The sequence below is a fragment of the Drosophila erecta genome, unplaced genomic scaffold, assembly GCF_003286155.1.
Source record: "Drosophila erecta strain 14021-0224.00,06,07 unplaced genomic scaffold, DereRS2 tig00000000-arrow-pilon, whole genome shotgun sequence".
Classification (NCBI taxonomy): Eukaryota; Metazoa; Arthropoda; class Insecta; order Diptera; family Drosophilidae; genus Drosophila; species Drosophila erecta.
In genome coordinates this window covers 4,919,974-4,937,069 of record NW_020825194.1, presented here as the reverse complement: position 1 = coordinate 4,937,069, position 17,096 = coordinate 4,919,974, and the positions used below count along the sequence as shown (strand labels likewise).

General features: G+C 46.6%; 3 protein-coding genes across 5 annotated transcripts in view; 1 reads left to right on the top strand and 2 right to left on the bottom strand.

The window, feature by feature from the left end:
- LOC6554590 (nephrin) overlaps positions 1-9,716 on the bottom strand; it is a 73,270-nt gene extending 63,554 nt beyond the window's left edge. For all 3 annotated transcript variants that reach the window (XM_001981510.3, XM_026981409.1, XM_026981410.1), the window contains exon 1: positions 8,684-9,716. The gene's annotated coding sequence lies outside the window, so the exon portion shown is untranslated. The remainder of the gene's footprint in view (positions 1-8,683) is intronic.
- Positions 1,766-12,899, bottom strand: LOC113563730. The gene is made up of 3 exons (XM_026975829.1): positions 12,811-12,899; positions 10,863-11,130; positions 1,766-1,948 (listed from the first exon to the last, which is right to left on the bottom strand). Exons 1-3 carry the CDS (start codon positions 12,858-12,860, stop codon positions 1,766-1,768), a joined length of 501 nt encoding a protein of 166 aa, XP_026831630.1. The 5' UTR covers positions 12,861-12,899.
- On the top strand, positions 12,262-12,625 carry LOC26526058. The gene has a single exon (XM_015153875.1). The coding sequence runs from the start codon at positions 12,366-12,368 to the stop codon at positions 12,549-12,551; it is 186 nt and encodes a 61-aa protein (XP_015009361.1). The 5' UTR covers positions 12,262-12,365; the 3' UTR covers positions 12,552-12,625.
- Positions 12,900-17,096: the final 4,197 nt, after the last annotated feature.

The window sequence follows — 17,096 nt, the reverse complement described above, 5'->3', positions numbered from 1 at the left end:
CGTAGGCTCGCATAATTAAACGTTTAATATATGCACGCGAACAAAAAGCAAAAAAACAACGAATTCCATATGGGCCGCATTTTATAAACAGTTTTCAATTAATTACAGCATTCGGCCAAACAAGGCATTTTAAATTCTGGCCAAAATGGAGCTGCTGCATCAGCCATGATTATTGCATACAGCTTGGTGCGGTTTTCACAAATGCATTTGGCTCTTCAAGTAAATGTATAACTTTGCAATAAATCGGATCCATATTAAAGAATTCTGGATCCAAGAGCCAGCACTCGTTGGATTGACACTGCAGTGCTGGCAAACATAAATCGGGGCTGTCTGTGATAAATTTAGACCCTCTGGCGACAGCGGGAGCCAGACAAAATGTCTTCCGAGAGACATTTCTCCAGAATCTAGAAATGCAGTCGGCTCCAAAGGGATTTCTGCGGCATATTCCCCAAGGTTTCCGGAATTCTACGGCCTCCTTTGAAGCCCTCAGTCGTGCTGCTCCAGAATGTCTGGGTCGGCGTTTATGTCAGTCAGTCAGTTCTGACAAAGTATTTATCTATACAAATTCGCCAAGCAAAGACAGCAGGCACATTAAAATCAGTTTTAATTCCACAGTAAAAATACTGACCAGCAGTCGGAATGCAAACACTTTGGAAAAGCAAAACAATTGCCTGCAAGCCAGGCAAATCAGTTCAAGGAAATAAAACAATATTTAAATAAATCAAAATTAGCATCAGCCGCAAAACTGCTGTCGAGGAAACGAACCCAAGGCGAAGGCAACTGCAAAAGGCACAAAAGTACGAGTATCTACGAGTTACAGTCGAAACATCTGTGTGTGTCTGTGTGTGTGTGTGTGTTCTGGTGCCTGCGAAGCGAGGCATGTTTTACATAATACAATTTCCATTTGCCGAAAATAAAACACACGACTCTGGCAACGTGCTAAACAGACTACCAGAAGTTCCAAAATCCACACGATTCGGATACATTTGTATCTGAGTCTGTAGTGGGAGTAGCTGTATCTGTATCTGCACCTGGGGGCGGGGGCTGCGTAGCTCCAGCGCTCGTCATTTTAAATACCAAATATATTTTGATTCCATTTTGGTCAAGGCCCGAGAGCTTCATCTTCCTCAATCGGCTTGCGGTTGCCTGGCCACAGTCTGTTCTGGCTCGAATTGACATTGAGTTATGGCCCAGTTCCCCTTCAGATGCCACAGCATCTCCGGCTGGACCGGAGTTGCTTACTTTTTAAATGATTTTCGAATTGTACTGTCCAGCAGCAGCACAAATAAGCAAGCAGCATTGAAATAAAGAGATGATTTATGTTCATTCCGGCTACCTACGCGGCAAAGACTTTAATAAATGCCATAAAAAATGGTCATATTTAATTGTCGGCCAGTTGGGGGAAAATGTTAATAAATGTCAAGACTGTTTCCACTCAACTGACAAAATGAGCAACGAGCTTGAAGTTGACACCGACTGTCCACCGCAGACAACGTCATCAGCGTAGAATAAAATAAGATAACCCGGCAAGCGGGTGGCGCTGCCCCAACATAATTTGACATAATTTATGAGTTTTCAATTTATCATCTCGGGGCTTCTGGGAAGCTGGGGAAGCTGTGGAAGCTGTGGAAGCTGCACTTGCATCCGCCAAAGCCAAAGCCCGTTTCGAAATGTCAAATGTCAATGCTGATTGTGCGCCGCCGAATCTGCGAGATACAATGCAGCTGAGGCACACATGTTCCGATGTTCCGGCTCCCACATCGCATTAGCCGTCTGAGCCCGGCCTGCGCTGATCTCTGTGGGAAATGGGATGCCACTCCAACCCCACTTCGTCACCCATAAAATATGGCCACTTGTCATCGATGAAGAGCCCTCCGTCCGTCCGTCCCTCCGTCCGCCTGTCGCTCATGTTGTTCTTGTCATTAAAGTCGTAAGCACTGTCACGTAGCTGTCAATTCAAAAAAATCGCATTAGCCGGCAGTGGCATCTACATGCTGCGGGCACAAATTCGGCAGAAGTACTTACTCGTGCAGAGCAAAAAAATTATACTGTGTGTTGCCGAATGCCTGGGCTTTATTTTCCAGGAATTCGTTTGATTGCTGACCCTGTTTTCAGGAAGTCTCGGCAAATAACTTCAAAAGTGGCACATTTTACAGCAAACTTGAGCACAATCAAATAATTTAAGCTGCCAAAAGGTAAATAAATAGAATGCCTGTGTATCTCACTTAATTGGAACTTGCCGCATTGACTTTAGGCGCTTTATTTATTTGTTTGGGCTTTGTACTTCGTGAGGCACTGATTTTTTGCCGTGCACTATCTGCTTATTATGTGCTAGATGGTATGCATTATGTATGTGCATATTTATGACAACTGTCGCTCCAGCGACTTGACGCCGCTCACATCATTGGGAGTTTAGGGCCTGGAGATGGAGATTACCGGGTCGTAAAACCCGACACTCAACTGGAGCTCAACTGGGTGCACGGCTAAGTTGGCCGGGCAGATAAGAAGGCTCAGAAGGCCGAGAAGGCCGAGAAGGCCGAGAAGGCGAGCACTTGGCGGGCTGCACATAATTAGCGGTGGCCACTTAACTAGCGCTCCTTTCCCCCCCGCCGCTACTAAATGTCCACGTAAATTTGCATTTTTAAGGCGCATAAAAAGGGCTTACAAAGGAGGCAGCCGAAAAGGTAAGAAAAATACGTAGAAGCCAACTGAGAGGTAACAAAATGCAAAGCATGCGCAACAGGAAACGGGAAACAGCCGCAGGACTTAAATGCTTTTAAGCCAGCGACACTGCAATGGAGGAGGATAAGGTGCTGGCGACATGTGTATTTGGAATGGATACGGATTTTGCCAGGCTCCACGTTAAACGCCTTTTCAAAATGCGCGTGCAGCGCCATTGAAGGCAAAATCAATTACAACGAAAGGGCCTGAAAAGCATTTTAACGACGGCATTCAGTGTTCGCGCGAGCGGCTTTCATTCAATCATTTACATAAAATTTTATTTAACAAGCGAATTCCAAGGGCTTTCATTTTTAATGCAGCCCCCGCACTTTCCGCCCAGATTCCAGATTTCCCAGGACTCCGTTTCCAGGACTGTCGACTCCCCAGCGAGGAGGATTGCTGCCACAATCCGGCTGAACATGTGTGCTGAGTGCCTTTAAGGCGTGTATGCATATGGCATGAAACTTCATTATGAGAGCCTCAATAATTCTGCAAATAAAATGCCAGTCGAAGGCAAATTGAAAATCCAGAATGCCAGGCGGAGGGCAGAGCAAAAATATTAGCATACTTGGGGGCGCAGTCAAAGTTTGTTTGCCGAAACAAATTAACCTTGAATATGGCACATAGAGTCCTGTCAAAACGTTGGGCTGGGCAAATTATGCAAATGTGCTCGACACACACCAACAACAATGGCTGTCTCCGATAAGAAAATTGTCTGTCTGCCCCACTGTCCCACTGTCCATCTGTCCAACTGACTGACTGTCGTCTTGTGGCTGTGGCTTCTGGGAAAATTTATTAATTTTAAGCAGAACTCTGGGGACTTTGACGTCAGCTAGCTGATAAGCAGCCGCACGCTTGACAAAATCAATAATGGCAATACTGCTCTTGTTTCAGTCTCAGTTTCAGTTTCAGTTCCAGCTTCAGCTTCAGTTTCTGTGCTCTGTGCACCGTTCCTGTTGGTATTTGCATGATTAATGAAGCCACGTAATTGATTACAGGGCCACGCCCAGGCCGAGCTTAAAAAAAAAAAACAAAACGAGCAAGACGACGAGAAAAAAGCAGCAGCAGGAAGAAACAAAGGCAAGCCAAAGGCAAAGGCAATGGCAACTCGAACTTTCGCATGATTTTGTATCATCGAAGGCAGCAGCAAGGCACACAGCTGATTGATGCGTCTGTGGTCGGGACAAAGGCACCTCCAACGCCACCAACCACCAACCACCGCCCACCACCCACCGCCCACAGCTAGTCAGCTCCACATTCCCCAGCCGCATTCCAGCGAACTCCAGTGCGCTCCTCCAGACCCATTTCCATCCCGATCTCCAGCATCATAATGCGACCACGCACGTGCGTGTGGCACATGATTACACAGCAAACAAAAACGCTGACTTTAGGGGCGCTGCTGCGGCAGGCAGTCGGAAAGATAGTTTGCTAATTATTTTGAGCAGTCTACATGATCATTGAGATAGCTTGTGACTATCTGCAAGTCTAACCATACTTGCCATGGAATCCGCAAGGTTCCGATCTGGATGTAGTAAGAATAAGAGCAACTTAGAAAGCGGGAAAAAGTCGCAGTGTACCCGGCCAGATCCGAGCCACGTCAGGAGGACATGAGGAGCGCAGAGCCCGGGCTGTCATTGACTGCGGATTGGCGTTGTCAACGATGCAGCGAGCAGGATGACAAAGATGATGATGCAGCCGCTTTCAAAAGCAGCAGGAGATAGCTGGGCAGCAGGGGCTGGAGCGGGGGGGGGGGTCGCTGGTTTTGGGGCGGAAGTCGGGCGTTCTCATGGCTGGTTATTTATGCGTAATTTCTATGCACACACGCAGAGCCGCTCCGGCTCTGCGGCTCATCGTCCTGGCAGAGCAATGGAATGGGCGGCCACTTCAGTGCCCAAGTGGTTGGCTTTGGCTTTGTTGGCCGCCTTTGCCGTTCGTGGATCGGAGCTTTAAGGCCCTGCTGCTCATGGAAGGCGCACAATCATCAATCAAAATCAAAAGCCAAAGTACTTTTGACATTAATTTATTCAGAGGGCTACAAGCTCCTTTCCAACTGCACAAACGCAGCGCAAAGTGCGGCGGAAAGGATGAAATTTCGAGACCTGCTCACTGCCACTCTGCAATTGTGGCCACTTGACCATAATAGTTATTTAATTTCGAATCGATGGCACGCAAATTCCCATCCATATTCGCGCACGTAAAAATATTCTAATTAATATTTATGAAAGCAGCGACGACACGCTTTGCATAAATCAAAGCATTTGAATAATAAATGCGAATTATGCATTTAATTAAGATTTGCCACAAAAATCCCCATTCAGCGGTGCTATTCGATGAGATGGCTGCCATTTCCATTTTCCCAAAATTTTCCTCTTTCACCGCTTTTTTTTTTTGCCATTGTCTACCTGCATGTGTGGGTGTGTGTTCGTTTTCGGGCCAGCGAGATTTTGATTTCCTCAGCTTGCATCAGTCAAAGCGAAGCGGGCGACAGTCGAAAAAAGCAAACCCAAATCGAACTCGCGAGCGCCGGGCGTTTTCAATCTAAATGCAAATGCTTGCGGTGTGCTTTTTGTTTCATCCTTGAGCCGCGACAACAGCAGCAGCAGCAGCAGCAGCAGCATCCGCAGCAGCAGCAGCAGCATCCGCAGCAATTCAGCTGAAATCGCAACACAGAAAGCCAATTAAGCGACTCAGACATTAATCGAAGCTCGTTGCAGATATCGCGGTGGGGAATCTCTTATAAAAAAGCAAGGTAAAGGCGATTCGCCGTGCTTAATGCAGAAATCGCATTTGGTCAACAGCATTCCGCATCCTGGCAATTGTCCTTTTGGCTCGCTCTCCTTTACACGGAGATTTTTTGAGCATTTTTATCAGATCTTCCTTTGAATTACCATGTTATCAGAGGCTATCAAAAGCATAATTACAAGCAATTTATATTTATTTTAATATGATAAACATCAATATTATTTTAAGTCTAATATTGCAAAGCTGTTGCCTAAAGTCCGGTTAATGATTTACATAAAAGTGCCAATCATTTGACTGCGAACAGCCACCAGCTTTGTGCAGTGTACTCGATTTGCCGATGCCAAGTCGCTGCCCATGTAACTGGATGGCCATGTTAATACCCATTTCCAATTCAATTGGTAATGTTCATGTTGGCTCCATAGTTCCTATTGCATTAAGGGCCAATAAAAATTTACAAGCCACCTACACGAGCATCTCGGCAGACAGCGGGGAGGGCTTTTCCTCGGCTTAAGTGTGTTTGACATGAGATAAGCTCGTTTTTCCCGGCTCGCTTCATTTGCCTCGTTTGCAGCGGCTGCCCAGCAAATTGATAAATTATGGCACAGACGCGGACAAAGGCGCATTGTCCAGAATTGCCGGCAATTAGCTGGGCACGGGCAATTAGCATTGTGGGAGTAGCCAGGCACTTGAGCTTGGTGGCGGGCCAAGGCATTCCAGGTCCATCTGCAATTGAGACGTGTAAGGTCAAACGCAAGTCTGGAGCTGGAGCTGGAGCCATCGATATCGATGGGTATGCAAATCAGGGCGAGCACTTTGGCGGCATTAGAATCACAAATATCCGAGGAGGGGATTTCCACACTCGCCGCGACGTGACAGCACGCAAATAAAATCGAAGCCTGCCCATCCGAGCAGACTCGGCTCTTGGCAATAGATACAATGTAAATAGGCAGGGTCGGGGCAAGATACATAAATCAGCAGGGGGACTCGATGCGAAATGAAAGGCAAACAGTGGCGAAAACCCAGATGCGGATGCCTAATTCAACTTGGAGCAACTTTCCAGCTCCAGACGCTCCACTCTCCACTCATTAAAGCCAAACGCAATTTACGCCGATAATTTGCAATAATTTGCATACTACGTGCGCACTTTCCGCTGCACCTGGAAAGCCCACTCCCCACTCCCCCAACTTTCCCCACTCGGCTTTTCCGCCCACGTTGCACTCTACGTGCTCCAGCTTTTTAATTGCACGGCTTAGCCGTGGCGCGTTGGCATTTTGTAAATTTCGTTAATTGGAAAATGTGGCAGGATTCATTTTCATCTATTTCCCAAATGCCACGAACGCCATGCGTGATGCTCCTCGGCAGCGTCAGCTGCTGAATTCAGCTCAAATTGAGCTGGATTTATTTTATTCCGAGCTTAATGGAATTTTCAAAATGTTTATCGCCGCCAGCGATGCCAGTCGCTTATCCTGCATGCAGGAGTCTCTTCATTATGCACAAGTCGCTCGCAGGATGTTTTCTGCTTTGCTAGCCATCCTGATTGTATTTGCCCATAATATTTATCCATTTTGCGTAGCGCCCGAGGTCTGCAGCAATTGTTCTGCTGCAGGATTTATTATGCATAAAATTGCAGCAGAAAGTCAAATAAAATATGTATTGAAAGTTTTATTGTTTGGCAAGCTTTTCCCATTTCCCGACTGCCCTTTTATTTGCACATAGCACAAGTTGCATGTGCCACTGACGCTTGTGACGCTTGCAGCAGTGCGTTAAAAATTGAATTCCTTCTATGCGTTTACCCAAATTTAATTCCTTTTCAGGCTGCTGCCCCAACTTTCTGTTCGCAATTTTTGCAACGCTCCCGTTCGCCTGTTTTGTTTCGCTTTGTTCATATTTTGAACTTTGTGCTGCCCACACCAAACGCGTATATGCTCCGGATTTCTATTTGCTTTAATGGAGCGAACTCTGGACGGCATATGGCGTATATCGTGCCGCCACTGACTCAGGATCAGGATCGGGATCCTGGAGGAGGGCGTTGGCTTTGCAAATATCCTGCGGCTGTGGCGTTTATATGAGAGCTTATGTTTTGCTGTGGGTGGAAAGTAGCTGCACAGTGGATTTTGTGATTTGGTTTTTATGTGTGCCATATGGGGCAGTAGCCGGGAGTCCGGGAATCCACGACATGGGAGTGTTGGGTTGGCTGCAAGGCGGCGAAATTCATGCATGGATTTGGCTGGATTGTTGCCAAGGTTGCGTAGCCAGGACAAAATATGCCGCTGAAGGAGAGGAACAAGTAGATTTCTCGTTTTTAGTAATGGATTTATGCAGAAACCGTGGGTGGAGCCTCATTTGTTTTTGTAAGCAAGGCGGGATTTGCTTAGAAGCTTAGGAAATGGATGCATCAAAACATATTTATTTGGCTAAGAATAAGTAAAGCCGTAATGACGGAAAGTATTGCGTATAAACTAAGTTGCTTTTCAAATCGCAAGGAAATATTTGGGTTATAGTAGCTTGAAAGCGAACATTTAATTGCTTTGCTTTAAATACGTTCGGCATTCTGCCACGTTAATGACTTTCTTGTTCTAATTTGTTTTCCCCTCCATGGCAACAATAGCCACGACATAAATCCGAGCCCTCAAGTGACCACCACTACAGCAGCCCACGCAAGGATGCGAATTTGAAAGGCAAACAAGTCCGTCCATAAGCAAACCCCGACTGTTTGTGGATCCTGGCTAGCTGGCCAGGGATCTGGTTGGACTGGAATGGCATGGCGCATTGAAGGCGGAGCTGTAGGCACGGACTGGTGGCTGAAATCAGAAGGACCAACTTACCCCGGCTCTTTGGTTTGCACTGGCTAGCTAATCCAAAAGACAGAGGAACTTTCAAGGCCTTCCCACTGGCGAGTTTTATTTAGGTTTTTGCTTGGCCAACAGATAGAGAGCAAAAGTTTTGCTGCTCGCAGCTATTGTTCCAATGCACTGACCCGTATTTGCAAAGCTGTCTGCATAAACAATTTGTATCTTCTATCTTGTATCTGCGGATGCACTTTCACTTTGCCCCGCCAGACGCTGACAATTGTGATAAATTATATGCCACGCGACCGATCGGATCGCATCGCATCGGATCGGTTGGGAATCGGAATCAAAGCCAGAGGGGGTGGTCCGTTTGCGCCCACTCTGGAAAACACACACACACACACGCGATGCTGAGATACTGAGATACTGACCACTACAAATGAAACCGCAGTGCGTTATTGTGTCATTAATTTGTGCGCTCTTTTTGTGCGGATACTCCTTTGTATTGCTGCTTTTTTGGCGCTTAAAGTGCGAAAACTGACTGGAATTAATTGATGATCCGCACGCAACTGAAGTGCGTTGGTTGGGAAATGGGAAATCGTTAATGAGGCAGCGTGACGCGTTCACATTTCCATATGATTTAATGATTTACGTGGGGTCTTTCTATCTGGTCTACGCACTTTTCGAATTTTCCGCAACTCACTGCTCAGTTTTGCTGTTTGTTTTCCCGCACTTGGAGATTCATTTTCATTTTCATTTCTCGCTTTCGGCTGTTATCGCTGCTCGTAATCCGCTTTTGCCCTAAATTTCAATTTCAATTTCAATTCCCTTTCGCTTTTTTTGCACTGCAGATTTTCGGACTTCGCCTTTCCCAGTTCTCCTCAAGTGTTTTGATAACTTGAGTGTATTATTATTCATCCGGCACGTTGTGTTAATTCTTTTTTTTCTGTTGTTGCTGGTGTTTATTTCTGGTGGGCGGTGGGGGCGCGGCACACGAAACGTGAAGGATGCGCAGCACTTACGGCAGTCGAGAGTCACGCACAAATTGTCCGCCGCCGCCTGCTTTTCCTCTAATTAACCACATAAATTGCAAGTTGGCTGGGGCCAAAAAAATTCAAAACACACCAGAGAATCTTGGGAATCTTTAGAATCTTGAGAATCTTGAGAATCGCAATCCCTGCAGAGTGGCAAGCGCCAGGAATGGCACAGATACATTTACGGAGCAGCACCCGCACGACGAACCAAACGCTGTGAGCCACGGATAAGAACTAAACAACAATCGCAGCTGCCGCTGCTCGGCTGCTGCTGCTGCTGCTGCTGCTGCTGCTTCATGTTGTTGCTGCCGCTGCTGCGGGGCAGCAACACATGCCGCATATCATTCACGCTTTTTCACTTCGGACGGAGACGAACTTCGGACCCGGTGGTCTGGTCACGAGTCTGCTGCGAGTGGCTGCCGCACTGCGCTCTCTCGTGCCGCATGTTGCTCGCGCTCGGCAGCAGCACCGCAACACCGCGTGTGCAACATGCGGCCAGTTGCCAGGACGTGACCTTTGGCAACTGGTCGTGTGTTGTTTTGGCTTTCGGGCGCGCTTGCAGCCAATTAATGGGCCACTCGCCATGTGATTTATTGGCACCTCTCATAAATGCCACCCCGCCCAGCAGGATGAGCAAAAAACACATGCATAATTTCCATAAATCTTTTACGGCGGCGTGTAAAAACTTTCGGCTGGCCAATTATGCGGCCCGAACTAGGCACTAATTTGACAGCAAAGTGGCCAAAAGGCTTTATCCCTCCTCGGGGGTCACTGGCCACTTTCCACTCAGCCGGCGCCCCAATCGTGTCCATAACTTACCGCATAATTGAGTTAGCCCCAGCTTTTGTTGTCGTCCTGGCGAAGGATTATCAATGGGCTTTGAGCATTTACTATCGCCTGTTGGTCTTGCCACCCGAATTGCCCAATTTTCTTTGATCTGCCGCAAGCTGTGGGTGCTGAGGTATTTAGCCATTATTGGTTAGCTCTAATTCTGCGTGTGACTCGCTGCAGATGTTTTAGTAAGGATCCAAGCAAGGATTCTAGTTTCATTTTTAAGATTTATAAATAGCTCACGGAAATGAATGTAAAATAAATGAATTGTTAGGTGTTCAAGCACGCAAATAAGTAAATTATAGGAGATTATGCATAATTTGATAGAACTTAAGTTCTTTTAAATCTTTCTATGCTGAAATTAACTTATTTCCCTTTTTAACTCAATTGCCCTTAGGCACATGCAACATGCTGCTACAGCACGGCAGAATGTTTCTAAGCAACTACACTTTCCGCTCTCTCGCAGCATGCTGCCTTCGTTAAGTGTTGCGCAACAATGATGAGGGCAACATTTGCCAAAGACATACGAACATGTTTTTCCAAATTGCCAAGGAAAAGTAAAACAATAAATGGTTGATAATTATATATATTAAATTTAAACCTATTAGAATTACTCTTATTAATTTTACCCATAATCTTGTTTTGCCAAAACTGATCTTTGCACGTTAATAAAATAATTTTAAGTAGCTTCTTAAAAAAAGGTTTTTTCAATAAAACTCCCAACTTTTGATATACTTTTTTGCACTCTGAAAGTGAACGCCGCTTCCGGCTGGCCATAAAAATATGGGCTGCTGTTAAATGGGAACAGATTGTCGCATGCTAATGCAGTTGCACCTGGCAAGCTGTTGCACCTCCAAGCCACCATGCCACCCAGGGCACTTCGATGGCAGCTCGACCTCCACTTTTCCCGGGGCATTAGCCTTTTATGCAGCAACGTAGCTGTTGCAGCTTCAGCTGCTCGCCCGCGGCAACCTTCACACCTATGCACATGACGCATTCGTTTTGTATGGCCACTGCAGAAGCAGAAACAGTGGAAAATAGAAAGAAAATCGCAAGAAAACGGCGCAGGGAGAGAGAGGAAAAGCGCAAATAGGATCAAGGATAACAAGGGCATAACAAATGCAATGCAGGCAACTGGCAAGGGAGCATTGCAAATGCTTTTAAAGCAATACTTGATGCCAGCTGATTGAGTGGCTAATGGGCTTTTAACACAAGGAGCCCGAGTGGGAGTTTCAGTGGGTCACGAGGGCTAATTGGCATGTGCTTCCGCCCGAAATGCTCCCTTAACTCACTTTTAGTCACCCATTTTCAAACCTTAAAAATTAAAAAAATTTATCATTTCTAGCTCTTCTTCCAATTATGGCCTGCAAACTATTTAATTTATTAAATTAAATTAGAAATTAAGTTTGGAGCAATTTAATCATCTTTCTTTTCGGCGTGGCTATGCCATTTGTGGAAATCGGTTTGCCGGGTGAAAAAACCTAGCTTATTTCGTTTTAATTGCTTCACAGTCGCAGGACTCGGCACACACACAGCAGGGAAAAGGATAAGGGACACACACAATCAACTAATGCGGTTGTGTGCCAACCTTTTGTGTGTGTGTGCTCATTAAAAAGCGAAGCAGCTACGCAGAAAAGCGACATTTGCATAAAGTGCCAGTGTGTGTGTGTCCCAGAAGCTGGAAAAGCGTGCCACTGACACACAACTGTCACTCACACGCACGCAGTCACAGGACACAGGACACACACACACGCACACGCAGACACACACAAGTCAAAACTTGCAAATTTTAATGCATCACAAGATTTCAACAACTTCCTATGTCTCACAAGCCGAAAAATCATCACCAGCAGGCTCGCAGCTTGAAGCAGGAAATAAAGAAAATCTCCAACTGTCATGTCACGTGCCTCTCCCCTCCCCTCCCCCCTGCCATTGCCACCCACTTTCCACGCACACTCCTTGGGCTGAATCTGTTCGAGTCTCATTAAAAGTGGCTGCCGTTTTGGCCCCGGGGCAGCCAGAGTTTGCCGGTCTAATGAAGTTGCCCCAAAAGGGTGGCCCCTAATCGGGCCGAGACCTCTCTATTTCCAGGGTATGCTTGATGGGCGGCACTTGACTGCCGTTAAATTGTCGTTTCCTTTTTTACGCAGCCAACTGCTTCGATGATTGACAGCTGGACATTGTGGCTGAGTGAATAACTCACAGGCGACAGGCCAACAGGCCAGCAGGCCGACTGGCCGCTTGATTTATGGGGGCGTGCCCCGGACAGCCGTGCCTTGGCGCTCAATTAAAAGGGAACCAAAGTCAAAAGTCGCCGAGAGACATGGGAAACCCACGACTCCCTCCTAGCTGCGCTGGATTAACACATCTCCCGGGGCAACCCTCGCAGCCCCCATGGCAAGGTCTTCTGCTCGGAGGCTGGCCTGTCATATAAATCAAGCATAATCAACGCGAAATGCGGCTGGCTCTCCATAGATGGACTCCGATGCGAGATTCCCGGATAAGCTGCACTGGGCGGATAGCATCTCAATATCACAATTGCGCCTTAACAATAATAAGAGTTATCACAAAAGTACATTTACCATATCTACCAATTATACAGTTCAGAATTTGTAGCTGGTTTTACAACTAATCCGTAAATATAGTGCTATTAAAAGTTGTTAGCTATTTCACATTGGCAGCATAGAACTCACCCTCGTTTCTCGCCGTGCACGAGAGGGGTGAAGACATCCGCGGGGCGCATAAATCTAAATTACACCGAACCACCAAGGGGATTGTGGCTGCGAACTACAAGTTTGAGGGAAAGTCGGCTCAAGATACAAATCTTGTATCCCCGCGCCCAGTGATAGATAGAAAGTGAGAGGAAGTGCTGGCACTCGTTTGCTTGTTTGTTTGCTGGTTGGAAATGCTTTCTAATCGGCCCAGGAGTCGCCCGTTCACACCTCCCCGCATGAGGGTTCCTTAATTGCGAGTTATTGATGAGGCGCCCCGCCACCAACTGCCACTTCAGCACCAAACTACCCACCAAACATTCAATTTCCAGGGGAACACAGCACCTTCGGCAGTGCTGTGTGTGGGAAAAGAAATCCGTAATATGAACTGTCAGCAAAATGAACCTTATGAAAAGTCATTGACAGGAGCACCACAACAAGGACAGCAGTCAGGGTTATCCTGTGCCCAGGTCCTTCAATGCGTGTGGGTGCGTGTGGGCGTAAACGGCAAAAAGTGAGATGCAGAGCAGGGAGAAACCAGAAAGGGACAGCTGGAGTGCGAGTGAGAGGGGCAAAAAACAGACAGAGAAAGGCAGACAGAATCTCATTTGCGGTCATGTTGGCGTGTCAAAAGCGGACAACAATGACAACCTCAGGAGCGGCAACACCAACACCTTGGCCAACAGCAAGGCTATCAGGCTCTTCCACTTCCACACCATATGGCAACCATTTGCCTGCACTTCATCAGGAGGAGCAGCCAAGGCGGAAATATTACTCCGTGTCGGGGATCAATGAACTCGATATGCCGCACTTTGCATCCCCGATGACGCATTTCGGCTAGCAGCTTACTATCTTCCAAAATATTGTGGGCAGCAATAGGTGGAACTCGAGTTCGTCTGGCCAACTCGTGGAAACAATTTAATTGATCATTTTCCCATCAGATGATGTTCGACTTCTTGGAAGCCCAAACTCATTAAACTCAGTGCCTAAAACCTACTCAAGTGCGACTGGCTTACTGACTTACTCTTCAACAGAATGCATAGCATTTGTATGCACAACTACAGGTAATACTTCATAGTTAATAATTAAGTTAAAGTGCGCGACTTTAGCCCCATTTAACTTAACCTTTCCACTGCAGACATCGCATTGTTGTGTCTGCCCGTCGCTGCGTTTTTCATTCAACGCATATGGATTTTATCATTCACAATGAGTTCATAATTAGCCAAACCCATTGGACAGCGGTGCTGTTTCTGTTTTTTTCGGTGCCCGCCCTCCTGCGAGTCCTGCGAGTCCTGCGAGTCCTGCGCCATCTGACCTGTCACAAACAGGCCATGCGGCTCATTCGAAGCAGAAAATTCGACTCTTTTTGGGCCGTCGATTGGATGGGTGATGTATCCGCTGATGCATCCGTCGCTGGTAGCGGGTGGCCTCTGTAGCTGCCATCGAGTGTGTCTGAGTGCCCGACAGCGGCATTGTTCGGTTGGTCCTTTCGTCCTTTCGTCCTGCTGGTCCTTGTGCGCCGCTGCCTTGCTGTTCGTAATTATAAATGTCAATGCCAATTGGGCGAGAGGTTCCCCGGCAATTTCACACTTTTCAAATGGAAAAGCGACTGTGTGTGTGAGTGCCTCTCATTAGCCGCAAAACGCTCGCAATGCAGTTGGCTAATTGAAAACGCGCGCCTAATTACCGATAATTGATCTGCTTTAGGAGTGGAGTTGATTGCAACGCAGCTGCCTGACGACCAAATGCCAACTTCAAATGGTTATTGGCCGCTGACCTTTCACCCTGGCTGCGTGTCCTGCTCACATCAACTGCGCCCCATTAGAGCGAGTCCTGCGAGTCCTGCCCTTCGTCCTGCGCCTTTGTCCAGCAAACAACAGCAACAACAACGGCGAGTGGCGACCCTTTCCTGCCAGCATTTTCAAGTGTTTATTCCTGGACACTTCAGGTCCCCGCCCACTCGCCACTCAGAGTGTACAATGCGAGGTGTGAAGTTTTTTATGGTCAAGTGGTTTGCTTTCCTTTTTTCGCTTTGTTTGTTTGTTGTTTTCTCCATGCCTCAAGCGGCAGGCTCGCCAGTTGTTTGCCGGACTCTAATGACCACTCGGATCTTATCTGACACAGCTTGTTGATCTTAGCCAGGTCCTGGCCACGCCCACGCCCACTCCATTGCCGCGCCCTTCGCTCCACGCCAACTGCCAGCATTTGCATTTTAAAGGGCGCAACTGCAACGCTGTCCACAAATAATAGTTTGTGACTCTGGATCGTGTATGCTGAGGTTCGGCAGAATCGAGAGTTTCACTGAAATTACACTGAATTGCTTGTGTTTGTGTAAAAACCATGAAACAATGAGCAGAGCTTAATTACCAATACAAGTTTCAGCCTGCGGGGCAGACAACAAACCTTTGCACAACAATGATGTTCAGAAACATGCACCATTCACAGAGATTTCCCTGTAATTCCCTGTTTTTAAACTATAGTCCAAGTGATAGCCAAATTAGCGCCTAAGCTCACAAGCAAAGCATTATAGTATTGTGAAGTTTGTGCTTAGGTAAATAAAAACACAGCCAACAAGTTGCCAACAGTTTGTGATTATTTAATCTAAAGTTATTATGCCAAATTAAGGAACAAAATCTGCAATTTACTGGCTGGCCCAGCGTGTTGCACGTGTGTATGTGTTTCGAAGCCACAAAAATTTGGGGATGCTGCAAAACTTTATGTTTGGAGTGCTGCTCGCTCAGCAAAATTGCTGAAAAATAAGCGAAACACTGTCAGCGAAGGCAACAACAAGCTCAACTTTCCAGATCTGCGCAAAAAGTTATATCCACTCTCCATCAAAAAATACGGCTAAAATTGAAGCCGGAAAAGCGGGCAGAACGCACTTTATTACGTCGAAATGTTTGAAACATTTTGAAGTGAGTGGACTTAATTCGTGTACACAACACACGCGTCGATTTTCTGGCGCTGCGAGTAGTGTTTCCTATTCCTCTAAAGGACCGAACTACCGCTGCCACGCCCCCTCGCATTCTGCGAGATGGCACACGGCTGGAAAAAAGGCGGAGTGCATTTCCCAGCCAGGGAATTTCGATTGGCAACATTTTTGCGTACCTTTCCCGGCTGCCTCGCAATTTTGTATGTGCGTAGGTACACTGGAAAAAGCGCAGGCACACAAATTTCATTTCTCTGCAAACAGAAAAACATTTGCACTAAGAAGAAACTGGATGTTTATAAGAAATATTTTCCATTAAATATGATATTGGGACTGAATAGCTTTATATCACGTTCCGTTGTAAGATTTTTAGGAATCTGAAGCTAAATCAAACAAAATGCACCAATCTTTTGAATGCTTTGAAAAATGCATTTTTTCGCAACATGTATCCGCAGCGATTCGAATTTCGAATGTGAGTGTGTCTCTGCGTTTGCGAATCGCAATCTTCAATAAAATTGTTTCGGCTTTTATTTTTGGCTACGCTTTCCATTTGTTTAAAACGCAAACTATTGTGAGAGGCAACAAAGACACCAGAACGGAGAGAGACAGCGAGAGCATCACCTATCCCGCTCTATGGCCACGCACACGCTTTTATGCCCCTTGGGTCCATCCCCCCCCCCTGTCGAACAGCTCAGCCGGGCAACCTTGCAACCTTGCAACCTCCCAGCCACCCACTTAACCCCCTCCTTGGTGGGCACAACATTGTTGCTCTTTTTAACGCTTTTGCAATTGCGCATTGTATTTGTTGGAATTCTGCTGCCTTTTTCTCGATTTTGTTTGTGTTTTTTCTGCTGTGAATGGACCGCCGGTAAAAGGGGGTTTTCAGCTGCGGGTTTACAGGACGGCCACTTTATTTTCATAGCCGCCTCTTTCACAGCCGCATAAAATGCAACAACAGCAAATTGGAATGTGTAACCGCAACTCGTAGTTAATTTTATTTATTCCCAGCTCCATTCTTTTTTTTCCAACCAGTCGGCCCTTTTTTAATTGTCCTTCAACGCTTTAAAGCCGGCAGCAACGATTTCTGGCCAGGATGTTTCCCGTGTGTGTGTGTGTGTGTGTGTTGGTGGCGCAGCAGGATTCGTGGTATCTGTCCATTCGTCAATATGATTTAGGGGCGGTCAAACAACTCGGCAATAACATAAATTAGGCAAATGCTGCAGATAAATTAGCAGAACCCAAAACAATTTTACGCACTCCCGTCACAAAGTGCAGCCAACGAGAACCGGAGGATCGTACATTTGTTATTGGCCCTACCGAATGCCAAATAACTCATAAA